Source organism: Babylonia areolata, chromosome 2, assembly GCF_041734735.1.
Source record: "Babylonia areolata isolate BAREFJ2019XMU chromosome 2, ASM4173473v1, whole genome shotgun sequence".
NCBI classification, from domain to species: domain Eukaryota; kingdom Metazoa; phylum Mollusca; class Gastropoda; order Neogastropoda; family Buccinidae; genus Babylonia; species Babylonia areolata.
In genome coordinates this window covers 29735233-29762843 of record NC_134877.1, presented here as the reverse complement: position 1 = coordinate 29762843, position 27611 = coordinate 29735233, and the positions used below count along the sequence as shown (strand labels likewise).

Below are 27611 nucleotides of genomic sequence, written 5' to 3'. Positions count from 1 at the left end.
ACGACACAGTAAGCCCTAGTAACGGCAGCACATATTTACGCGAAAAAAAAAAATGTCAGTTCACTAGAACCCAAATCAAGTTCGTCCATTGAAGACCAGTGTCGCTGAACCGGCCTCAGTCACATGCCTGCAGAATCGGAGCGGGTGGAACGGGATGAGGGACTGTGGGTGAGGACGTTGGAAAATATGGGGGTCTGGGAAAGGAGTGGGAGTGAGGGAGTATAGAACGGACAGGGATGAAGTGGAATGATGAAAAGGTGAATCCTGGAGTCCCGTCAGGGTGGCAGTCAGGGGGAACCCACAGGAATAAATAACAGGGAACAAATCTGTAACAAGACTCCCCTATCTCTGTAGATTATGCTCTAACATTATGAAGGAGTACCCCCCACCCCTCCCCCGCCCCCCTTCCTGGAGTGATACGGAATGCACTAGGGGAATAATTGGTTATCTTATTATATACAGTCAATTTCACACAATGCTACGAACGCCAAAAGTACATGAAATGTTTATGATTTATCCAGTAATGAAGGAGTTAAACTCGCATGCAATCCGAAAGAGACATTTACCCTAAATGACAAAATGTCGGTATCTATCCTTGTGATTTCAAACTACCGAAACAAAACTCGATGAGCCAACATTGCAATCTATCAATCACATTTCGACCACCACACAAACGTTTTGGAAATCTTAGGCTGCAGTTGGACACAGTTCACAAAGGAAATAAATCGGAAACAACTCGAGCTGAATACATAGCAAAACAACCCTAAACACAACCTTATCAATTATCCCAAAATATTTTGAAATAAAAGAATACTGGATTTAAAAGATGTTTGATAAAACACCTCCCTTAACATTATACACACCCAAAACCAACATATGTCAAGTTACAACGCTAACACCACGAGGACAAACTATACAACTCCCTCCTCACCTGTCACCAGGAATCAGGCACACCACTGGCCCAGGAGAGAACACAGAACACAGATCCACACAGAGGCAAGAATCGAGCCCCACGACTGTCCAAGAGGGCACCCAACAGCTCGCTTGCTGGAACGGCGACCCTTCTCCTTCCAAAGCTCGGCACCAAAGGCAAAGCAAAACCCTCCCTGCGAAACGACGTTAACTCCGAACTCATCTCAAGAGTTCAGAGCGAGAAGGACTAAGGACATGTCAGACACACATCACGACAGATTCACGTGCTTCAGTTCGGAACAGAACTGAGCACATAAGAGAACGATAGAGCAAAAGGGGGAAAGAGGAGGGAGAAAGGTAGAGGGAAAAGGAGAGGAGGGGAAGGGAGACGAACACACGAATACACGCACAAATGAATGCCACGAGCCGTGACAGTCCAAATACGGTACTAACACAAGAAAGTTTTATTTTAGTAACAGGGTTACTAACGTATGGAACGAACCGTTACTAACTAAAACATGTGGATATAGACAATCTGCTAATTCGCTCAGGAATCAACTGGGCGATTCATCAAATATTAAGTTTTGACGAATAAATATGTCAGATAACTGGGCGTGGAACTTTGACCAAGGGGGTAAAATAAAACAATGAAAAGGGACTGTGTAAAAGCCTGCTTCACAGCTTGTTTTCTCCGTTTTCTACTGCTGATACCACTACCAGATCTATTTACACGAGTTTCACACACACAAAATACGTCAAATTTTAAATATGCAGCGGACGGTATAAGATAAGATAAGAATAACTTTATCATCTCCAACTGGAGAAATTTGGTCATGTGCATTATCACAACATAGACAAGTAAACAACATGGGGACCATAACTGTAAAAGTCAACAACAGCTTTTACGAATATTACGAAGATACAAATGTAAAAAATATCACATACACCATTTCATACATACATCCACACACTGCAGGTAATAACTAGTATTCTTAATGTAAAAACAGAAAGAATTAAGAAACATTATTTGAATATAATTATAAACATAGCCTACTATACTGCACATTGATTATAATAGACAGATAAGAATAAAGATAAATTGCGGAAAACCGCAACCAGATAATCAGCACACACCCGCACCCCCCCACCCCCCACACGCGGATTACTTGATTAAACAAGAGTAATAAACATATGTTCTCAAATAAAAGCATTTCACATAATTATTCGCTTTTAAAAACATTGCAATCAACAAGTAATGTAAAAGATGCACAAGCATTCCGGCCGAATTTCGTGCTTGTTTCATACATAACGACTGATGATGAATGTCTTGCTGAGTCGGCACATTTACTCTGCCGCCCCTCACAGTGGTATTCATAAAATCAACGTCAATGTGGTTATGATTTCTGTTCACACAACCCTGTTTGTAAAAGAACTGTTATGATTTCCGTTCACACCAACCCAATGTCTATCTTGTATTTTAAGCTCTTTAATTAAAAAAAATAGCCACCACGAATTAGTGACAGAATAATATCACCAAAAAAATTACACAACAAAACGGAACACAAACACAAACACCACATGACAACACAGAGACAAGATTACAAATAAATGTGTGCTGCACGAATTACAAGACGGAGCGGAAAATGATATGATTTCCACTGAAATAACAAGCAAAGGGACTTGACCATGAGTAGTAACAACCACATCACGACGTAAACAGAACCTATCTATAACAACACTGGTATAACTGACAATAAATCTAATGTCTTTTCTTAGCGTCCTATATAAATTATTGCACTGATTCAAACGAAATTTTTCGCGTGTTTTGCAAAAGAGATATTTGAGAAATGATACGCTGCATACAGTTGACCCAACTAGTGAATACATGGGCACAATACGACACGAAAGCACCCACAAAAATGAACCCGAACCGACATTTGTCTAAAGCCGCCATGTTTTTTGTTTACATTTTCATGGTTTGCGGGACCATAAACGGAAAGAGCAAGATGGCGGCACGGTATAGTTTCGTGAAAGAATCTGAATCAAAACTGAGTAAACTAACGTTCAGAATAGAGTCGAAAACCACTGAAAATGGTGTTACAACATCCAATGCTATGTAATGGTAATGTCATTTAGCCTATGCATAAAAATTGCCGGTGAAACAGGTCCCTGAGTTTAGGACTCTAAAATAGGACTTTGTCTAAATTGATGATGATAGTAATAATAGTAAAGAGAAGAAGAACAAGAACAAGAAGACCAAACATTACGTTACTCATACCTTGCAAGACTAGCTTAGTGGCTAGGTCGAGAGAGAGAATGACACAAACACCAACAACACACCAGCTGGTATGGACAGCCCAACATCCCTGACCAGACAGAAGGAAGTGAAGAGCTGGGCTGCTCATGGTGTGCGTTGACTGATGGAAACAGGACGGTGACAGGTTCAGTTTCAAGGTGTAGTTGCATGCGGACTGATCCATATGCGCTACACCACACCTGTTGTTAAAAAAAAATGAAAAAGAAAGGATTAGATGCCTGATGTTGTCAAGGACCGAACGTACGTGATGATCCGGACAGACAAAGAAGACGCGATCAACGCCCACGGATCCACGAAAGTCAGTCAGTGTACAGTTTAATTTTTAGTTTGTCAAAGAGGCGTGACTGCGTTCAGGCAAATCAATTCACGTTACACATCTGCTAGGCAGTTGCCTGACAGCAGCATCACCCAACGTCCTAGTCAAGCCTCTTTGGGTGCCTGTGTATGTGTGTGTCGGAGTGGATTTCTCCTACAGCATTTTGCCGGTGGACAACACGCATGCTGCCAGTGGTTCTCTTTTACGTGCGCCAAGTGCGCGCTGCACATGGGACCTCGGTCTATCGTCTCATCCGAATGACTGGACTCCTAGTTCGATTTTCCGGTCAAACTTATGTACTGAGAAAGGGCGAGACCCAAATTCGTACCCAGACCCTGGATTAAGGACATTGTGTTGGCAGATACGCGCGTGTCTTATCCATTCTGCCACCTTCCTCGATGTCAGTATAACAATCTGGGTGTCTTGTGATGACTCAAGTCGAGCAGGGTCTGCCAGTAACATCGAAAACACCAACACTTCAGCACACCGGCAGGCTCGAAAACAAGTCCAGCTGCAGCCAAGGTACTGTCAGCGTTGATGCGAACCTGAAAAGATTGCGACCTGCGAAGTGTGATTGTAACTTTATTCAACTCTGAAGCACACAGAAAAGAAAAAAAAAGAAAAAAAGCAGCCTGCCTGTATGTTATCAACGAACAACCTGCCATATTGCGCCAAATGCAAGCACGCCTGTCACGAAAAATGCTGTTAATCAGAATTTTCCCTCCCTAATATCTCCAGTTTAGTGGAAAAGAAGGGTATGTTACAGAATCTTGTCTTGTCTTGTCTGTAATCCTGTGATAATCACTGTACAGGGCAATAGTCCACAATAGGGGGGTGCGCTCTGGGAGACTGATGTCTGTGTTGGACCGTTAAGCCCCACACACATCAGTCAAAAAACAAACAAAAAAACAACAAACAAAACAAAACAAAAAACTGCCCTCTGTTTAGCTATACTGAGCCTGAGGCTCGCAGCCAGGCCTCAGTCCTGGTCTTGTAAGACTGAGGGGAAATGGCTGGGATGATGTGGTCTGGAATCTGGTTCCACAAGCGGATAGATGAAAGGAGTAAGGGGTGCCTGTGGGAGTCAGTGCTAGAGTAGGGGACCTGTAGATTCTCTGGGTGGCCTCGGAACACGTGTATGTATGTCTTGAAATTAACGTGATAGTGTGTGTGTGTGTTTCCATGAATGTGAGGAACTGTGAGTGTACACGTGTGTGCGCGCGCATGTGTGTTTGAAATACATTAAGGTAATGCTTCTTTATGTGCAACCTCTCTCTCTCTCTCTCTCTCTCTCTCTCACTCAAGCACACATGTGCAGTAACAAAAATAAACTCAATCATATTCTGTCACCTGTATATTTCTATATATACATATGCTCAGAAAAATCACAATGCACAAATGAAAATGAAATAAAGTGTAAATATCCGTTTGTCAGTTTGTCCCTAAATTTTCTAAGAAGAATTCTTTTCATTTTCTATTCAAAGAGAAGGCATTAATACAGGTATGTAAATGTGAGAGTCTGGGTGCACATTTAATTAAACATGCACATGTTGTGTTGACTGATACACATGGTTAAGCATTAATATTTCTTTGTCATTTATATCTCTGCTTATAACTGACACTAAAATGAATTGAGGCTTGGCTTTTAATGAATTAATTGCAGTTTCGATAAAAGAATAACAAGTAGTTTCTATGTAAAGAAAATTTCTCAGGAAACAGAAATAAGCAATAACTTTGTTTTGGCTTCTTATTCGTTTACTTTTGACAAGTACACTAAGATAACCAACAACAAAAATATTCAATGGCAAAGAAGCAGTTTTCTTCCAACAAGAAAATATCTGACACAGTGTAAGTACAATAGCTTTTGACCAACACCTCTAAATTTGCAATGAGGACAATGTAAACTGCAGGGAAGGACGAGAAGGGGAGAAAATGAAAGGGAGAAAAAAAAACAAAAAACCACCACCACCAAAAAATGAAGTGGTCGTAGCAGGTTTATCAGCTACAAAGAAACAAAACGCCAAGAGACTAGGAAAGCAAAACTGACAGCAACATCAAAACCACAACTCTCAACAGCACGAGTTTGATGAACATGTATCAGCATTGTTAGTCCATGAACCATTTTCTCAAGCTATCACCTTGCTTTGAAAAAGTCACTGGCATAAAAAAATAATAATATTAATATGTCATAATTACTGGATATTGATGATGATGCAAACAATGACAGATAAGTGTATATATATATATATGGTAAACAAAAAACAAAAACAAAAAAACATTCATGCCACAAATGTTGCTGTCCAATTACTTTGAAAACAGCTTCACTTATCTTAGTTTTGCACAACAAATTTTATTTATAAGAAAAAAACAAACAAAAAAAACAAGAACAAAAAACAAAAACAAAACAAAAACAAAAAACAAAAAAAAACCCATCAAGGTACCCTGTCTAAAACAATGAAACATAAATTTGAAAAAAAAAATAATAATAATGAGCCAAAATCACATTACTTTTCTTTGAAAAAAAAAAATCAACTGATCCATGCTTTTAGAACCCATATATATATATATATATATATATATATATATATATATATATATATATATATATATACAAAATAATCCAATGTACCAAGATTGTGTGAAATATATTAATTTGTTTCTTCACAACACAATAGAAACAAATCAATACAACCAGGAGGGGATGGAAGTGAGCAGGTAAGCAGGGGCTAAAGGAACATTACACACCACGTCCCAAGTTAAATAATGTGTGTGTGTGTGTGTGTGTGTGTGTGTGTGTGTGTTGGAGCTCATGTACATTTATATGTATTTGACTGTGCTTTCATATCTGTGAAACTGCATGTTTGGTGCATATCTGTTATGCATGTGAATGTGTGTCTTCATTTTTTTACATTTATTTGCTTATTTATCATCATTGTTGTCTTATTTATTTATCATTATTATTTTATTATTATTATCATTACTACTACCTTTTTTTTTATATCATAATTATTATTTATTTATTTATTCATTTATTTATGTAAGCTTATCTATTATTTATTCACCTTTTTTTTTTCTCTCAAGGCCTGACTAAGCGCGTTGGGTTGCGCTGCTGGTCAGGCATCTGCTTGGCAGATGTGGTGTAGCGTATATGGATTTGTCCGAACGCAGTGACGCCTCCTTGAGCTACTGAAACTCAAACTCTCTTCCAAGTGGACAACCACCAGCGTCACAACTGAGTGAAACTTTACATTAACATCTGAAAAAAAACATCACATCATTTTCCCATTTGGGGGGGCAACTGTACCATGGAAATGGGAAATCCAAGGAAAAATGATACAGATTGTTAAACACAATTTCAGTTTCTTAAGGAGGTGTCACTGCGTCCGGACAAATCCATAAATGCTACACCACATCTGCTTAGCAGATGCCTGACCAACAGCATATATCCCAATGTACTTGTCAGGCCTTGGGGGTGTATGCATATATATATATTTGTGTTCTTATTCGTGTGGATTACTGTCTCAGACGCTCAGTTTAATTTTCCTGTCAAACTTTGGAGAAGGGGCGAGAGTGTGATTCGAACCCAGACCCTCACAGCCACTGTATTGGCAGATGAGTGTCTTAACCATTCTGCCACCTTCCTTCACTTGTACATGTGTTGTCAGACTGGATTTACTCATTTAGGTATCACTCCCTTGGGGGGAAGGGGGGTGGGGGGGTGGGGGGGGGGAGGGGAGAAAGAAAGAAAGAAAAAAAAAATTATTGTTCAAGATTATTGTTCAAAACAAAAAGAAGCATTGAAGCATTATTATCTCTTTTTTTTTTCAAATACAGATAAGAGGAACAAATTCACACACACACACACACACACAAACCGGGTAAATGGACACACACACACATGATTACATCATTACAAAAGGATTATAAGTTCATAGACATGAAGGATGAACCTGTAACTGTAAAAAAAATAATCCAAGAACATAGCAACTGTGTGTTATGATGTGCAAAAATAATATCTTCTTCTACAGGAATGAAGGCAAGTTTTCTGGCTCTATACACGTTACAGCAAGTCAGTGTGTGTACACATTACAATTAGTCAGTATGTGTACACACTACAGTGAGTCAAGGTGTGTACACATTACAGTAAGTCAGTGTACGTACAAATGCATTTTCTTTAAATTGTCTTTTTCGCTAATTTTTTTTTTTAATTTTTTTTTTAATGGATCTGTGTAATAAATGATATGGACTATGGTGGAAAATTGCATCACTGAGACTGAGAGTGAGCATGCATGTTTATGTGTGCTTGTGTGTGTGTGTGTGTGTGTGTGTGAGCATATTGTAAATAAAACAAACCACAGTCATGACTTACCTCTTGTATTTAGCTGATTAATCATCTGATTTTGTTGTTGTTTTTGTTTTGAGAAATGTAAGGCACAGAACTTCAAGACAAGCTTGGCAACAAATGCTTCTTTGTGTATGTTCAAAAAAGGTGCCTGTTTATCTGTATGTTCCCAGAGCAAAAGTGTGTCATGGAACTCATGTTTTCGTTATAATCAAATAGGTTCATTGGCACAGAAAAAAAATGCCTCCTGAGCATAAATCAGTCTTGGACATTTTTTTAGGAGAGTGTGTGTTCATGCAAGTGTGTATAAATGTGTGAGTGTGTGCATTGTGTTTGTAATGTATGCAAGTACTACACACACACACAGACACAGACACTCACAGAGTTTTCAAATGCTCTTCAACAAATCTATTTTCAGAAGATTTCATATGAGTATGAGCAACGCATTTCATTAAGTACTTTGTTTTCTGTTTGATTGTTGTTGTTTTTTCTTCTTATTTTTTCTTTTTTTCAATCTTATCCAATTTTTGTTTTTTTAGGAGACCAGCCACCATTTTTTAGTCTGGTCTCCTTTACATTATGTTACACATGCCAAATGATCAGTATAAGGGCAAGCCTACAGCTTCCTCTTTTGAGGAAGTGTCCGGGTTTGTTCCAATGTACCTTTCATTTACTGGTGTGCTAGCTGAATCAGCAGCATTGACCTGAAGTTGTGTACCCTTGTGTATGAAGAGAACTACCACTCTTTATTGTATGTTATACCATGTTATAAAAGACACAACAGCATTACATATAGAATGTAATAATATTCAGGTCTACAGTCAAACAGGTATAATAACCAGGGACTTTTTTTTTTTTTTTTTTTTTTTTTTTTTAGTGCAATCACCCACATGAGAGGGATAGTCTTCTGGACTGTTTTACAACAATGGAAATTCAAACAACAATTGAATGGTGGAGATGGGGGGAAGCAAATGGAAAAAAAAAAAAAAAAAAAAGCTTAATCGCTTGACGCCTAGGCTGCAGGAATGGAAGATGACTGTTTGTTGTTGTTTTTTTTGTTTTTTTTTAAAGGATTCTTCATTCACAAACAGAAGGGAGTGATATACAAAGGGAGGTTACTACAGACACAGCCACTCAGGGTTCTTCCTTTGGGTGGAGAAAATATTTCGCACAGGGCAGGAATCACCCTGCTGGAGTTTGCACCACTGGGTTATGGTACAGTTTGGGCAATTACACTGGTGTATAAGGAAACAGTTTTGAATCCTTGAAAGCCAGTAATGGGGGTTTCACTTTCAGTTTCTCATGGAGGCGTTCGGACAAATCCATATACACTACACCACATCTGCTAGACAGCTGCCTGTCCAGCAGCATAACCCAACACACTTAGTCAGGCTTTGAGTGCATGCATATATATATATATATATATATATATATATATATGTGTGTGTGTGTGTGTGTGTGTGTGTGTGTGTGTGTGTGTGTGTGTGTGTGTGTGTGTACCTATCAGAGCAGACTTCTTCAACAGAATTCTGCCAGAGGACAATGTGTTGCCATGGGTTATTTTTCAGTGCGCCAAGTACGTGCTGCACACCGGACCCTTGATTTATCACCTCATCCGAACGACAAGACGCTCAGTTTGGTTTTCCAGTCAAACTTGGGAGAAAGGGCGAGAGCAGGATTCGAACCCAGACCCTCATGGACTCTGTACTGGCAGATGAGCGTCTTCACCATTCTGCCATCTTCCCTTCCCATCTTCCTTCCCTTCACTGTCCAGCTAATTCTTTCATCCGAAAATAACAGCACTAAAGCAGACTATGTTTGATTCCCAAAGTTTAAAACAGCCTTGTTAAATCATATAACAGAGTATACTCAGATTTAACCACAACTATATCTGTACAACCAAGACCAGGTTAATAAACATGCGGTCATCCTTGTGCGTGTGCATGGGGGGGGGGGGGGGGGGGGGGGGGGAGGGGGGGGGGAGAGGTGTAGGGGGGTGCGTGTGTGTGTGAGTGTAAAGAAAAATGCATAAACCAAATGTATCACATAGTAAAACAGTGGAAACGCACTAAACTGTGGGCATTACCAAGGAAAAACAAAGTCACTGGCACTGTACAGTAACAGTTCATACACACAGTTCATGCCATTATCAGTGAAAATCAACACCATGCCCATGATTCAAATCACCAACATGCCTGTGAGTATGCCCATGACTAATTGTAAACATGTATGCAAAATCCTGTTGAAAAAATCCATTTTGATAGGAAAACTGATTGACCTGCAGGTAGAGGGTTTTTTTTTGTTTGTTTTGTTTTGTTTTTTGGTGTTTTTTTTGTTTTTTTGTTTTGTTATTTTCGCGTTCGTTGTTTTTTTCTATAATTTTTTTTTGAATGGGTGGCACTCTCACTGTAGCGACACAATCTCCCTGGGGAAAGCAGCCCAAATTTCACACAGAGTAATACAATGCAAACAATACAATACAAAATGCAAGTTATGAGAACACATGTGGTATACACAGACAAGCAAGTTCATGAAGAACATTTCTTTTTTTTAAAGATACTAGCGACATGAATATTATAACCATCATTATCCTCAAGACATTTTCTTCTGTTAGTTCTCTCAAGTTTTCCGTTGAAAAGCTCATTCAAGTCCACAAAACCTCTTCAAAGACTTTTGGCTAAGGGGCCTTTCAGTACTGCTGACATCAGTTAAGGAAAGAAAACTGTTGGTATGGCCATGTGACAAGACCCGATGGCCTTGCTGGAAAAAAAAAAAAAAAAAAAAATCTCCAGGGAACTGTTGAGGGTGGGAGACGGTGGGGGAAGGCAGCAAAAATGATGGACTGGCAACACTGCAGAATGGGCAAGGAAACCATTTGCTGAGACCCAGGCTTCAACACATGAATGACAGAGCTGAAGGAATCGGGTAAAAAAAAGTTTCACAGTGCAGCACCCTTATAGACTCTTCACAAAGTCAACCGGAAAGAAGAGAAGGTTGGCAATACCAGATCAAGTGTGCACGCTTTGTATCCCTTTGTTGACGGGCGCAATAGCCGAGTGGTTAAAGCGCTGGACTGTCAATCTGAGGGTCCCGGGTTCGAATCACGGTGACGGCGCCTGGTGGGTAAAGGGTGGAGATTTTTACGATCTCCCAGATCAACACATGTGCAGACCTGCTAGTGCCTGAACCCCCTTCGTGTGTATATGCAAGCAAAAGATCAAATATGCACGTTAAAGATCCTGTAATCCATGTCAGCGTTCGGTGGGTTATGGAAACAAGAACATACCCAGCATGCACACCCCCGAAAACTGAGTATGGCTGCCTACATGGCAGGGTAAAAACGGTCATACACGTAAAAGCCCACTCGTGTGCATACGAGTAAACGCAGAAGTAGTATCCCTTTGTTGAACAAAAAATGAAGTTAACAGCTGGCAAAAAATTGTGTTTGACCGACATTCTAATGTTAGGCGAACTTTAATCTAAGAATATCATTGCTAACAATCCCTATCATTTATGTGGGAAATGTTAAGTGTTTTATACTGATTTTTTTGTTGTGAATTGTGAAGCTCTTTTATAAGTGTGATGTTATAGCAGTTTATTGTGATTGTCCTTTTAGAACTGGGAAATGTGAGCTGATAGTTGGCAGTTTTGGGTTTATATGCTTGTTATTATACGCAATGTTTTGTATAAACCATACTTATGTAATGTCCAGAGTAGCTGGGTTAGGGTTTCTGTCTTTTTTTTAAAAATCTTCTGACGCAAATTGATGTAATGGTCAATGCCAGCGACGTGTCCTTGGTTAATATGTTTGAATGTGTCAAGCTGTGCCCTTTTCTTTTTTTGTTGTTGACATCTGAGTTTTTGTTGTTTTTTTGTTGTGTGACAGTTATTCAGCCCTTATATGGCTGTGTGTAGTCAGATGTCTATATGACATTGTTGACCGACAGTTATTCAGCCCTTATATGGCTGTGTGTAGTCAGATGTCTATATGACATTGTTGACAGACAGTTATTCAGCCCTGATATAGCCGTGTGTAGTCAGATGTCTATATGCCAATGTTGACAGACAGTTATTCAGCCCTGATACAGCTGTGTGTAGTCAGATGTCTATATGCCATGAAAGATAAAATCAAACATAAATGCAGCATTGGTGACTTCAAAATTTGTCTGCTTTTAACTTGTTCTACTCCAGGTACAAGTTAACTCAATATCATGATTACTTCCCCTGTGGATCAGGTCTGAGTATTCTCGAACCAACAAATTTCTTTATTTCATTTATTCTTGCCTGGTAACAGCTGGTGTTCTAAGCTGAACTGTTAACGGATTGTAGAAGCATGAAAACAAAGCTGCTTTTGACTGACTGAATCAACAATTCTCCATTGACGGGTGCGATAGCCGAGTGGTTAAAGCGTTGGACTTTCAATCTGAGGGTCCCGGGATCGAATCACGGTGATGGCGCCTGATGGGTAAAGGGTGGAGATTTTTACGATCTTCCAGGTCAACATATGTGCAGACCTGCTAGTGCCTGAACCCCCTTCATGTGTATATGCAAGCAGAAGATCAAATACGCACGTTTAAGATCCTGTAATCCACGTCAGCGTTCAGTGGGTTATGGAAACAAGAACATACCCAGCATGCACACCCCCGAAAACGGAGTATGGCTGCCTACATGGCGGGGTAAAAACGGTCATACACGTAAAAGCCCACTCGTGTGCATACGAGTGAACGCAGAAGAAGAAGAAGAAGACTGACTGAATCAACAATTCTCCATCAATTTTCTGTTAAAGTGAATACACGAACCACCTTTTTCTTTTTTTCTTTTTCTTTTTTACTGCAGTGGTCTCACATAGTGCTGGTCAAAGGGAGTTGCAGCAGGCATGTTAACTGTAAGGTAGAAGCTGGACAATAAAAACATTTGTTAAATTGTTAATCAAAACAAGTCCTACCTGGCTAGTTAAATGTGTACTGATGCAGAAGCTGAAAGCATCCAGGTTCATGCTACACAGGATATAACATATATGTGTGTGTATATATATATATATATATATATATAATTTTTTTTTTTTTTTTTTTTTCACATGCATGGTTATATATACATACACACATACATACATACATGTATTTATGTATAACCATGCATGTGCAAAATAAACTGAAATAACAGGGGTAATATCAGTTCTAGATTATGATAATGATAATGCCATCTGGTGTTATGAGTACTTCAACTTAAGTTAAATGATGACATTCAAAAATGACAGATACTATTGACGTTTATCCCTAACATATAATGATGCAAAAATGAAAGATACTATTGACACACATCACCAACATATGATGACACAAAAATGACAGGTACTATTGACATATATCACAAACATACAATAAAACAAAAATGAGAGGTACTATTGACATATATCACCAAAGGACAAAACTGACATGACCTTCACACATATCTTTGATCCCTGATGTAAGGGGGAAAAATAGAAAAAAAAAAAAAAAAAAGTAGTTGTTGCTCATTCAATTGCCATCTTGAGATATTTTCACTTGATACCAAAGTCATTGCCAACATCACCAAGATAAGTATGGGTACAGTACACTGTTGTCTCTGGGGACTGCTGGCTCTGGCACTGCAGCAGACAAGCTCAATTTTGGGTTTCAGGATGAAGGGTGTGGGTAATGCGTCCACCTTGGAAGCGAGAGAATCTGAGTGCGCTGGTTCGAATCACGGCTTAGCCGATATTTTCTCCCCCTCCACTTGACCTTGAGTGGTGGTCTTAATTCATTCGGATGAGATGATAAACCGAGGTCCCGTGTGCAGCATGCACTTAGCGCACGTAAAAGAACCCATGGCAAATAAAGGGTTGTTCCTGACAAAATTCTGTAGAAAAACCCACTTCGATAGGAAAAACAAATACAACTGCACGCAGGGGGCAAAAAAAAAAAAAAAGAAAAGAAAAAAAAGAAAAAGGGTGGCGCTGTAGTATAGCGACGCGCTCTCCCTGGGGAGAGCAGCCCGAATTTCACACAGAGAAAGCTGTTGTGATAGAAAGAAATACAAATACAAACACAAATACCACCAAACAGAGCAAATGTTTAGACGAGAAACAAAAAAAAACAAAAACGGAATGAGCATTGTCGAGTAATGCAATAGTGCACATGTTCAGACAAACACACAACCACCCCCCCCAAAAAAAACCGGAATGAGCGGTGTAGAGTAATACCGCTAAAACAGCGCGGATGTTTGGACAAGAAACCAGCAAAAAAACAAGATGAGCGGTGTAGGGTAAGTTCAGTTCAGTTCAATTTCTTAAGTAGGTGTCACTGCGTTCGGATGAAAACATAAACTCTACACATCTGCTAAGCAGATGCCTGACCAGCAGGGTAACCCAATGCACCTAGTCAGGCTTCAAGAGAAAAACAAAAAAGAATAAAAAAACAACAAAACATAAACAAATAAACAAAGAAATAAGCAAATAAATACATAATATTAATGATAATAATAGAAGCTAATTAAGTGCAGGGAAAGATAAGTAGAAGAAGATTGAAATAAGAAAATACAACTAAAACTGTGCAAATGTTTGGACAGCAATGAAACAAACATCAGGATGAACATGTGGTTATGACATTAACTCCGTGCAGATGTTTGGACAACAGAATATAGATATAGCAGTCTCCCCAGTGGAATGTACAAATCACTGACAGAAAAGACAAAGTCATTCCCAAATCAGTGTGTTTTGCTCCTCAATTAGAAAACATGTTTCAAACATCAACATTTCCAACAACCATTTCACAATCAAAACATATTTACCGCACCTTCCCCTAGCAAGTGAAAAACAAATCACAGTCTTGGGAAACTTGCGCCATTGTACAAATCAAGTCACTGACATCACAGATTGAAACATCAAACTTTTTCGTTAGAGAAGGTATTAAACACAAGTAGCTCAAGCTGCTTTTTTTTTTTTTTCACTAATAAACTATCATTATATATCCAAATCTCACACCCATTTTCTTATCCCAAACATGTTTGTGACTCATCTATGCCATTCTGATTCTAAAAAATTCAAAGCTGCCAGCATAAATCAAGAATATTGTTAGAAATCAATGCAAATCAGAATTACAAGACCATCTATCAATGTACTTCATGCAAATGTATTTTCAAGTCAGTGCAACCCACCATGAACCTCAGAATCTCAAAGCCCTCTATACATTACAAATAGTATGTTTTCAACAAATCAATACAGTCATCAATGATTTACAATTTTTCAATTATCTTTTTTTTTTCTTTTTTCTTTTTTTTTTTAACAAAATGTCTTAAAATTTAAAATCCTGCTTATTTCATACCATTTTTGTCTTGACAAATCAATGCAATCACTCCATTTTTTTTTTTTTTTACCCTGTGCAAATTTCACATCTGTATTGACAAATCCACACAACCATCAATATCATATATGTATATCTTAAGAAAAAACAAAAACAAAAAAAAAGCAAACAAAACAAAACAAAAAACCTGCATATTTTCCACCCTTTTTGACAAAAAAAAAAATCTAGATTCACAATCATGAAAGCTGATCAAAATGTCAAAGCCATTTACATTTAACAGACTTCTACAAGTGCAAAAGTACAACCTGAAACAGGTTCCACTGTTCCCTTTGCTGTGACTGGCACAAAAGACGGGACTATTGATAGCTGAGTTGCTGGAGCACTGGACTTTCAATCCTCGGGTCCTATGTTCTAACCTTGGCTGCATGTGGCGGGTAAAGGGATGATATCCTTCCAATCTCCCAGGTCAAAGGAACGTGAAGACCTGCCAGTGCCTGAACCCCCTCTGTGCGTTAAAATACATGCGGGAACATCAACGACGCATATCAAAGGTCCTGTAAGCCATGTCAGTGTTTGGTAGGTTATGTAAACATTAAGATACCCAGCATGCACACTCCTGAAAACCGGGTATGTCTGCCTAAATGGTGGGTGTAAAACAGCCATACATGTACAAGCCCACTCATAGGCATGAGTGACTGTAGGAGTTGCAGCCCTTGAACAAGGACTAAAACAAAACAATACAAAACAAAAAAACTCAGCAAACACAACAGCTCCATTTTCCTCCCAAATTCCAAGTGCCTGGCATATTATAGATCCTTTTTTTTTTCAGCATACCAGGCAATCTGCAAAATACCACGCACTTTAAAAGGTTAAAGGCACCAAAGTCTTTCAAAGCCATAGAGGCAATGAATTCACATTCACAGTGTATATCGGGCTCGGCATAGAAAGGTCAAGGCCCAGTCCTCCCCTTCCCCTGTTTTAAACCCTCACCAAACCCAAGTTAGGTAACCACCCTTTCACACCTGCCTGGTGGAGTGAGGAAAATCAGAGGAAAGTACCTTTCCAGAGGGCACAACACCGTACCCAAACGGGTCCTCAAACCCCGATTACCGGTGAACCCTGGATCACAACACCGATGCCCGACAGATTCCGCCATGGCATGGGAGCCCCTGTGACAGAGTAAGTAGAAAAAAAAACACACAAAAAAAACACACACACATCCCTGCTACGCCCCCCTTTCCACCACCCAACCCCATCAGCCCCCGCCCGCCAACTATGACAAAAACTGGCAGACAGACAGACAGAACGCAGTAAGCGTCGTGACTATCAGTGGTGATAAATAGTATTAGTCTGTTAGACAAAAAAACAACAACACACACACACACAAAAAAACTATGTGTGTGTGAACAGTGTATTTGCTGTTAATTATTTTCTCTTGAACAGTTCACACAAAAGCCGGTCATTTGTAAATATTCATAAATAACACACACATACATCCTCTCCTCTTCTTGAAATACTGGAATGTCTGCTGCTCATTTCTCTCTATTTCTCTGCCTCTGTATACATTTCATCAACTGCATACATCTGTACTTGTTATTACTTTGATTTCTATTTCTTCTATTTTTCTTTTTGCCTAGAGGGCTATGTAAAAAATTTAAAAAAAAGGGGGGGGGGGAGGGGAGGGTTGGAAAGAAAGAGAATAATTATGGCTCGTTCCACTTCCTGCAATAAATGACTGCCAAAGTACATAAAGAAACTCGTTTCATTCATTCTTTCTCTATCTTTCATTCAAAATGACCCGAGGTTACACTGAATTCCCTTGACATCTCGTATATTTTGTTTCAATTTTTCTTGTGTCTCTTTTTTTTTCTTTTAGAGGCAGAGACATTTTTCAGAGATGATAGTGTGTGTGTGTGTGCGCGCGTGCATGCGTGTGTGTAAAACAAATTTCTAGATATAGTGTGTGTGTGTGTGTGTGTGTGTGTGTGTGTGTGTGTACATACATATTTGTGAAAACAGCTGTCAGTTGCAGCTGAAACAAAAAAAAACAACAAAAAACAAAAACAAAAAAACAGGATCTAGCACCGGACATGACTAGTAGTATTTCAACAACATGAGGAAGCGTCTCACCTAACGCCAACAATACACAGTGCATGCATGCATGAGTATGCACAAGTTTTTATATTGATATGCACTTGTATGTATCCTAATTTCTACTGTATCTGTGTTTGTGTATGATTTTCGATTTATGTACGTACCTTGTTATGTACTATCCCACCCAATATTCCTTGTGACCCCGGTACACTTGGTAATAAAGACACATTCTGTTCTATTCTATTCTACACTGCAACGATGATCCACCACATGGGGAACGTTTCTTGGTACGCTATTCTACATCATCCATCAACCTGTCTGCCAGCAAAATGGTACGTACGCACCTATTTCTAGCAAGTTATGTGTGCTTTTGCCTTATTTTTTCTCCCTTGCTTTCCTCTGCAGACGACCCATTTGTTAGGATTAGGAAAAAAAAATCACAAAATCACAAAAAATACAAAACACAAAGTAACTGAATGAAACTCTGTGTACTTGACCCACTGACCCCTCTCCTCACATGTCTAAACCCACCCCCCTCACTCTCTTCACAGCCCTCAGAAGCTGAGTTACTGTCAGTATCTTCTTGCTGGTAGCTTTCTTCACTGCAGATACTTTATTCAATGTCTTCATCATCCTCGTCGATGTCGAAACCTTCAGTTTGAAGCATTTAATCACTTATGCAGCAGTAAAAAGCTGCTGTCGTGATCTAGTTTGCTAAAAAAAATTTCCACTTGTATCGCCTGCGATGCCATTTTTGATACGTATGCAGATTAGCTCGACATGAGGGTTATGAAGGTCAATGGCTGGCCAGCGAGTGTATAGTTACGGAACCTCACGAAGAAACTTTCCATTCGAGCCTTGACAAGTTCACAATGCCTGGTGAAGCTGCGATTTTCATGCTACCCCATGAGGAAAACATGGAAAAAATTTTAATTGTCGAAACTGCTATAGTGTTCCGTCATCCAGAACACTACCTTACGTCAGGAACGCTATAGCATTCCATCGTCCGGAGTGAGCTAAGGGGAGTGAAAAGTTACTGAGCTTCTTTCAACTATAGTTCTCCCCTCCCCTCCCTCTTTCTGGTCTAAACTGGTTTCTCTAGCTTTCAATTCAAATGCATTTTTAATTTAAGTCTTGTCTTCCCTCCCTCTAAATCAGGAGTTAATCAAGCATGTGTGCATGCATTTCTGGTGTGTGGAATTGCTTTATCTATGTGCAGGATTTAGCCCTGTAAAAATACCTTTCTTCTTCATCATTATCAGTGTCAGTTGCAGTGGTAGTATCAGTGTTGTTATGAACATTATTATCATTATCATTATTACTATCATAGGGATTTAAAAAAAAAAAAATAATAATAATAACGTTCATTCCAGTAGGAGGTAATGTACTGGTGGAGGTAGACGGGCGCAATAGCCGAGTGGTTAAAGCGTTGGACTGTCAATCTGAGGGTCCCGGGTTCGAATCACGGTGACGGCGCCTGGTGGGTAAAGGGTGGAGATTTTTACAATCTCCCAGGTCAACATATGTGCAGACCTGCTAGTGCCTGAACCCCCTTCGTGTGTATATGCAAGCAGATCAAATACGCACATTAAAGATCCTGTAATCCATGTCAGCGTTCGGTGGGTTATGGAAACAAGAACATACCCAGCATGCACCCCCCCCCCTGAAAATGGAGTATGGCTGCCTACATGGCGGGGTAAAAACGGTCATACACGTAAAAGCCCACTCGTGTGCATACGAGTGAACGCAGAAGAAGAAAGAAGAAGTACTGGTGGAGGTAACTAGCCGCATCTACTTTCGTTTTCTCCCCTTCGGTGGGATAGTAGTTTGCACAAGACATGGAATCTGACCCCTGATGGAGTCTGAAAAGTGGGTGCAGCATAGTGGTTATAACGTTTAATAAATTATAATATCATTATTGTTATCGTTATCATTATTATTATTATCATTTCCTTTTCCTTTTTTTTTCTTTACTTATTAATGCTCCAAGTCTTTGTGTCATTCTCCCCCCCACCATGGATTTCAACAAAAAAAACTGTCAACAATTTGATGATGTTCCCGTTCACAGTATAATGCTGCTGCTTCAACGACTCCTTAGGAAAAGAACTTCCATGGGAACAACAACAACTGATCATTTTCCTTTCACAACGGTCAGTCATCTTCAAAGACTCTTTTGGAAAAGAACTCCGTTCGGAATAACAACTAATCATTATTTTTTCTTTCGCAACAGTCTGTCTGATCCAACCCACTGTGTGAATACTTTGCTGATTGGAATGCAAGATACTAAAGTGTTATCGATCTAGAATCTATGAAAAGAAAAAAAAAGGGGGGGGGGGGAGCACAAGAAATGAACTGTATTTCATGTAAAGTCACAACTGCTTCAGTTCATTTGTGGCAAATTTGCTTCTGCTGATAGTTATAATCAAGACCATTGTTTTTTGTAGTTGTTTTTTTCCAAGTCACTTGTACAGAGAACAAAACTGAAGAGTAACATCCTTGCAGATTTTGCATCACTGTCACCATCAGAAACTTCAATCCTGATTAATAGAATCAACAATTTTTTTTTCTTTCTTTTTTCCATCACACCCATCTCCAATGGGACATCAATTCATCCCAGCAGAAGTGAAGTTCACTACAAGCCAATCAAACAGCATCAACGATTTTTGATCCCTCGCACCCAGCTCAGAAGGGACATCAATTCATCCCAGCAGAAGTGAAGTTCACTACAAGCCAATCAAACAGCATCAACGATTTTTGATCCCTCGCACCCAGCTCAGAAGGGACATCAATTCATCCCAGCAGAAGTGAAGTCAGCAAAAAAACAATGAAAGGAATGATTTTTGATCTCTAAAAAAAAAAGAAAGAAAAGAAACCAAAAAAAGAAAAAGAAAAAAAAGAAGCCAAATTTGATGTCAATTGTCTGGATCCCATCCCAAGCTGCAGTCACAAACCACTGTAGACTGGCTGTGCCCTCTGACCGTCTGATGGAATCAAGCGGCTCTCGTCTGTCACTGGTTCCGGGACCTTTGCCTCCTCAGCGCTCATCTTCCTCCTGTGACGACGGATACAGCTCATGATGGAGACCCCCGTGAAGATCACAAACACTGCAACACCGTCACAGGGTACAGATTGCACGGCCTGTTGTTTATTCAGTTCAGTTTATTTTGTTTAAATAGGAAGGTGGCAGAATGGTTAAAACATTCATCTGCCAATACATTAGGGTCTGGGTTCGAATCCTGCTCTTTCCCCTTTTTCCTAAGTTTGACTGGAAAACCAAACTGAGCGTTGTCATTCAGATGAGATGATAAACCAAGGTCCCGTGTACAGCACTCACTTGGCACACTGACAAAAGAACCCATGGCAACAAGTGTTGTCCTCTGGTAAAAGTCTGTAGAAGAAATCCATTCCTATATGTATGCATGCACTCAAGGCCTGACTAAACGCGTTGGGTTATGCTGCTGGTCAGGCATCTGCCTAGCAGATGCGGTGTGGCGTATATGGATTTGTCCTAACGCAGTGACACCTCCCTGAGAATCTGAAACTGACAACTGAAACTGAAACTATACATAGCCTGGCCATTAGCAGAGAAAGGCCATCTAAGAGTCTGAAAGTGTATAAAAAATAAAATCTAAAAATAATGAACGGGTCAGAACAACAACAGTGTCATTCAAACTGTTGCCAATCTTTACATTTCGGTAACAAAAGAGCACAGAAGTTTAGAATAATAAGGGGTCAATCTGAAAAACATTCAAAACCTCAAGTTGTATAGAAACCCGTTGTTACACACACACACACACTCACACACATACACCTCTCTCTCTCTCTCTCTGTCTGTCTATATATATATGATTATATCTATCTATGGCAAAGCAGTGTGGTGATACGCTCTACCCAAAAAAGTAATACAAAACCATCCAATGCAATGCAATACAATACAGAAACAGTGACAGGGTTTAACTCATTCTACACCACAGCTACATGCCCGCTACAACTCCCCTGCACCAGCACTACACGAGACCACTTCTGTAAAAATGAACCCAGTGTGATTCAATAAAAGGGCGAAAAACCAATGGAGAACTGTTGATTTAATAGGTCAAAGCTTCATTTTAATACTTCCGGAATCTGTAAATGGTTCAGTTTACAATGCCAACTGCACCGATCAAGAAAAAGAGAGGCAAGGCCTTCAAGACTCACTTGTGATACACTTTGTGATGCAGTTTGCATATAATTAGGCTTCATTTTTTTTTTTTTTGTGCCCATCCCAGAGGTGCAATATTGTTTTAAACAAGATGACTGGAAAGAACTGAATTGTTCCTATTTTTATGCCTAATTTGGTGTCAACTGACAAAGTATTTGCAGAGAAAATGTCAATGTTAAAGTTTACCACGGACACACAGACACACACACACACACACACACACAGACAACCGAACACCAGGTTAAAACATAGACTCACTTTGTTTACACAAGTGAGTCAATAAACAAAATTAGAATAGTGTGTTGGAATAAGAATACTTGTACCAGGTCCACATAGGAAGTAATCATGGTACGAATTAACTCGTACCTGAAGTAGAATGAGTTAAGAGCAGGTTCGACCATGACTCGTTACATGTACAGAATACGCACCTGCCACCAGACCACAGGTGAGAGCGATGAGCTCCGCAGTGGGCGCACACCCCTCGGAACTGTGGTCCACTGTGTAGAAAGGGGCACTGCACTGGTGAGGTGAGGGGGAGCCTGCAGGGCAGTAACTGCTTGGCGGACAAATGTTGGGTCCCTTATTGGTTTGCTGCCCGGTGAGACAGAGGAGTCAAGAATCACAATTTACTCATGATGTTTCAGTTTCAGTTTCTCAAGGAGGCGTCACTGCGTTCAGACAAATCCACATACGCTACGCCACACCACATCTGCAAGGCAGATGCCTGACCAGCAACAAAACCCAATGTGCGCTTAGTCAGGCCTTGAGTGCATGTATATACCATGTACGTTTGTTTACCTATCAGAGTGGATTTCTTTTACAGAATTTTGTCCGAGGACAACACTTTTGTTGCTGTGGGTTCTCTTTCTTCTTTTTCTTCTTCTTCTTCTGCGTTCACTCGTATGCACACGAGTGGGCTTTTACGTGTATGACCGTTTTTATCCCGCCATGTAGGCAGCCATACTCCGTTTTCGGGGGTGTGCATGCTGGGTATGTTCTTGTTTCCATAACCCACCGAACACTGACATGGATTACAGGATCTTTAACGTGCGTATTTGATCTTCTGCTGGCATATACACACGAAGGGGGTTCAGGCACTAGCAGGTCTGCACATATGTTGACCTGGGAGATCGTAAAATTCTCCACCCTTTACCCACCAGGCGCCGTCACCGTGATTCGAACCCGGGACCCTCAGATTGACAGTCCAACACTTTAACCACTCGGCTATTGCACCCATCTGGTTCTCTTTCAATGCAGCAAGTGCATGCTGCACACTGGACCTCAATCTATCACCTCATCCAACTGACCAGAGGCTCACTTTGATCTTCCAGTGAAACTTGGGAGAAAGGGAGAGAGCAGGCTTCAAACCCACCTATTGAAGGCCAAAGCCACCTCATGAAGGCCAGAGCCACCTCATGAAGGCCAGAGCCACCTCATGAAGGCCAAAGCCACCTCATGAAGGCCAGAGCCACCTCATGAAGGCCAAAGCCACCTCATGAAGGCCAGAGCCACCTCATGAAGGCCAGAGCCACCTCATGAAGGCCAGAGCCACCTCATGAAGGCCAGAGCCACCTCATGAATGAAGGCCAAAGCCACCTCATGAAGGCCAGAGCCACCTCATGAAGGCCAGAGCCACCTCATGAATGAAGGCCAAAGCCACCTCATGAAGGCCAGAGCCACCTCATGAAGGCCAAAGCCACCTCATGAAGGCCAGAGCCACCTCATGAAGGCCAGAGCCACCTCATGAATGAAGGCCAAAGCCACCTCATGAAGGCCAGAGCCACCTCATGAAGGCCAAAGCCATATACAAAGGAGTGTGAACAAAACCTGCTCAACTCTTTTCGAAAACAGAAGAGTAAGTGGAGTGATGGCCTAGAGGTAACGCGTCCGCCTAGGAAGCGAGAGAATCTGAGCACGCTGGTTCGAATCACGGCTCAGCCGCCGATATTTTCTCCCCCTCCACTAGACCTTGAGTGATGATCTGGACACTAGTCATTTGGATGAGACGGTAAACCAAAGTCCCGTGTGCAGCATGCAGTCAGCACACGTAAAAGAACCCATGGCAACAAAAGGGTTGTTCCTGGCAAAATTCTGTAGAAAAATCCACTTCGATAGGAAGAACAAATAAAACTGCATGCAGGAAAAAATACAAACAAATGGGTGGCGCTGTAGTGTAGCAACGTGCTCTCCCTGGGGACAGCAGCCTGAATTTCACACAGAAAAAATTGTTGAGATAAAAAAAAAAATACAAATAGAAATAAATCAGCACCCAAACATGAGTTGGATACGTGTCCAATTGAATAACACAATCAATGAATATAAACTATCACAGATAAACAATAACGTTTGTCAAAAGCTGACTAATTCTCTTCCATTTGAATGCTTAACATGAGGCAGCAAAACTGGTCATTGTGTGTTCTTTCCTACCAGCCACAAACAACAGAAGGTTTAAGTCATTAGTTGTTGCTTTTTTTTTTGCTTTTATCATAACACTTCGCTAGTATAAACATCAAGGGCAGGACAAAAAAATCCAAAATGAATTTCAGTCTCAGTGGCATTTCTACACAATGGATTTTTAGTAACTTCATCTACACTGCCCTCTTTATACCTAAACCTATGTTCTGCCATGTGTGAGATTCCAAATCAAAATCTTGTCAGTATGTATATACTATACATCTATACATATCTATGTAAGCTTCTTTTATAAATATACAGTAATAAAGACTCACAGGGCAGTAAAACCCCTCAGGACATTCTGTGCAGTTCAGGGAACCAGGCTGCAGGTTGTACCACCCTGAGGCACACATTTCACACACTTGGGCAGACGTTTTCTTCTTGAATGTGCCTGAAACCACATCAGCCACTCAAAATTTTCTTATAGTTAAATAAAGTTTAAACATTAACTGACTTAACTGGTTAACTAATGAAAAAAAGCTTGTGCTGAGTATTCTAAATATGGTCAGTTACACTCAGTTTTCATTGAAGCAAATGATAATGATAATAGTGATATTACATGGTGCTGCAAGTTTGAATCAAGGGTGCCCAAAATAAGAACGGGAACTTTTCCTGCCTATCTTTTTTTCTTATGTCTTGTCATTCTGGTGGTATCAGTGTTGTGTTACATAGGACTCCTACTGCTCTAGGGGGTAGCCAACCCACAGGTCTCAAACCCTCAGTATTTCAATTACGGTGTGTCTACTGACGCATGCTAAGACTGAACTCAGCAGACTACTCAGAGGAGACCGCCACATGGTGGTCCTACATGTAGAAAGGCAGGCCCAGCAAAGTGCTGTGGAGCACAATCAGGCCACAGTGAGACCCATGGAACACTGCTGACCATCCTCTGAATCCTGACCTATCTCCAGCCGTCTTGACGGTCCTGCCACTTGACTGATTGATATGGATACATATACAGCACCCATCTTCAGTTGGAGACCAAGCTCTAAGCGCTTTACAAACACGGATCATTTACACAACTGGCTGCCTACCTGGGTAGAGCCGACTGACGGCTGCCATTAGGTGGTTATCATTCGTTTCCTGTGTCATTCAATCAGATTTCAGGCACGTACACATACACACTCAGACAAACATGTAACATTTTACATGTATGACCGTTTTGTTTATTTGCCTCGCCATGTATGCAGCCATACTCTGTTTTTTGGGGGGTGTATGCTGGGTATGTTCTTGTTTCCAGAACTACCGAGATTTGAACCCAGGACCCTCAGACTTAAAGTCCAACGCTTTAACCATCAGGCTATTGCACCTGTAATCATCATGATTCACTGGACACAGATAAACCAGAATGAGAGAGTGAAGATGATGATTCACGCAGTTTCAGTTTCTTTCTCAAGGAGGCATCAATTCATTTGGGACACATCGATATATGCTACGCCACATCTGCTAGGCAGATGCCTGACCAGCAGCATAACCCTACACACTTAGTCAGGCCTTGAGTGCATGCATATGGTATTTGTGTACCTATCTGAGTGGATTTCTTCCAAAGAATTTTTGCCAAGTGTTCTGTTGTTTTTTGTTGTTTTTTAGTGCGCCAGGTGTGTGCTGCAGATGGAACCTCGGTTTATCGTCTATCTGAATGACTAGACGCTCAGTTCAATTTTCCTGTTAAACTTGGGAGAAAGGGCAAGAGCAGGATTCAAACCTAAACCCTCACAGACTCTGCACTGGCAGACAAGCGTCTTAACCATTCTGCCACCTTTCATCATTTGATGTATGCAACTCCCCCTCACTTTTGATCAAAGCTAAGCGCAAGTCACGACTTCAAACCCAAACCCAATAGGACCACCAATCTTCGCCTGTCTGTCCTGGGGTGATTGTGTCCTGGGGTGATTGTCACTGTCAGCAATTACATCAAATGTATGTACAAATAGGAATATTTCTAAAGAAATTTCTTTCTTTTTTTTTTTAATTTTGGAGCATGCAAAATTATTATTTCAAAATAATCCTATGATGCCCACACTGTACTGTAGGAACACAAAAGCAAATATGGACAATATAAATAAATAGATTTACATATATAAAGGCCTGTATACACATATTTATAAAAGATGGCAAACAAAAGTATGGTATGCAAAAAATCACATTTTTTTAAGTTATATTGTCGAGTAAATATGAGAGAGAAAAAAATAGACAGAATGGAAATGGAATCAATATATCATATGGCTGTCACATGACAGAAACAAAAAAATCATGACACACTGGTGCTTTTTGGACATAACAAAATGAAAACTGATGAATGTTTCTCATATATCTTATTGATAGCTAAATTCTATGTATACAAATGTAGAATCAACAAAGTAAAACCAACATTACAAATGTTCAAAAAAGACCTCAAACAGGCATATGAAGTAGACAAGTATACCTTCAACATAACTATGGAATATAACAAGTCTGTGGAAAAATGGGCACTTTATAACTGTTTGATACAAGATTAAGCTTTTCAATGCTACCTTGGAACTTTGACATTGAACATATATTGTTTTGCTGTTATAGATTTGTCAGTACTTAGAACTCAATTATATGCTTACCCTATACTTTCTAATGCACAAAACATATAAATTCTGTATCTGTAAACCTTTGTCTGAATAAAAAATGTTGAAAAAAAAAAAAAAAAAAATCATGAGAGGAATAAGCAGAAAGGAATGTTGTCAGTGAAATAATAAAGAATAAAAAAAAAAATAAATAAATAAATAAAAAAATAAAAAAAAACCAATGAGAGAAGATTTTACCTGGCACGCATAATGTACAGTTACTGGCACCCGGAAGCCTGGCTTCTGAACCAGCGGCGCAAGGCTGGCACAACTCACACTTCTCAGTCCTTTGAGACAAAAACAGCAGTGAGAATATAATCATTGTGTGGCAAGACAAACTCCTTATCAACAAGGGTTAAAAAATAAAAAGGTGCATACTTTTGTTGTTGTTGTTGTTGTTGTTTTTTTGTTTACTATCCAACCCTCAGAAGCAGATTGTTAACAAAACAGGGGAAAAAAGATCAAAACACATGTACTGCTGCTGCAATCAAACACACAATACATGAGTTTGAGAGTTTTGTTTAACCCTTTCACCTCCAGAACTATTAGTGATTCTTGCAAAATAATCTACCTAAAAAAAAAAAAAATTAGTTTTTTTTTTTTTTGTTGTTTTTTTTAAAGAAAGAAAATTATGCTCAAAAGTATGTATGTGTGCATGTTTTCCTGAAGGATAATGAAAGGAGAATATAATTTTTGCAAGTTCAGTGTTGACAGAATAAGATAACTCCCAATCGGGTGAAAATTATTCGCATTTTTAGGGGGGAAAAAAAACACATTAAAAAACACAAAATATTTTTCAAAGAAGAAAATTCAGGTTTGTCAATTCTGCAGGTGGAAATGGTGTTGAAATATCAGAACATATATTAGACACGACCACCAAGTGGAGTAATGTTGTTTCCTTCTCTGTCATGTCGTTTTAAACATATTTTTACACTATACATAAACACCTACATACTTCATCTGGAGGGTTTCACAGTAAAACACAAAAAGCCCAAACAATCAAAGAAACACACACTAACACACACACACACAAACACACACACACACACACGCACACAGAGAAAA

General features: G+C 39.8%; 1 protein-coding gene across 2 annotated transcripts in view; it reads right to left on the bottom strand.

Annotated features, from left to right (window-relative positions):
- Positions 1–3348: 3348 nt before the first annotated feature.
- LOC143300183 (uncharacterized) overlaps positions 3349–27611 on the bottom strand; it is a 42495-nt gene continuing 18232 nt past the window's right edge. Inside the window, exons 10-14 of one of the 2 annotated variants that reach the window (XM_076613745.1) lie at positions 26745–26833; positions 24228–24343; positions 21927–22089; positions 20252–20404; positions 11622–15711 (exon numbers count right to left, since the gene is read on the bottom strand). In XM_076613745.1, the coding sequence (XP_076469860.1) occupies positions 15611–15711; positions 20252–20404; positions 21927–22089; positions 24228–24343; positions 26745–26833 (622 nt within the window). In that variant the 3' untranslated portion in view covers positions 11622–15610. Of the gene's footprint in view, positions 3409–11621; positions 15712–20251; positions 20405–21926; positions 22090–24227; positions 24344–26744; positions 26834–27611 lie in introns of those variants that run through there. The other variant, XM_076613752.1, reaches the window with a different exon arrangement.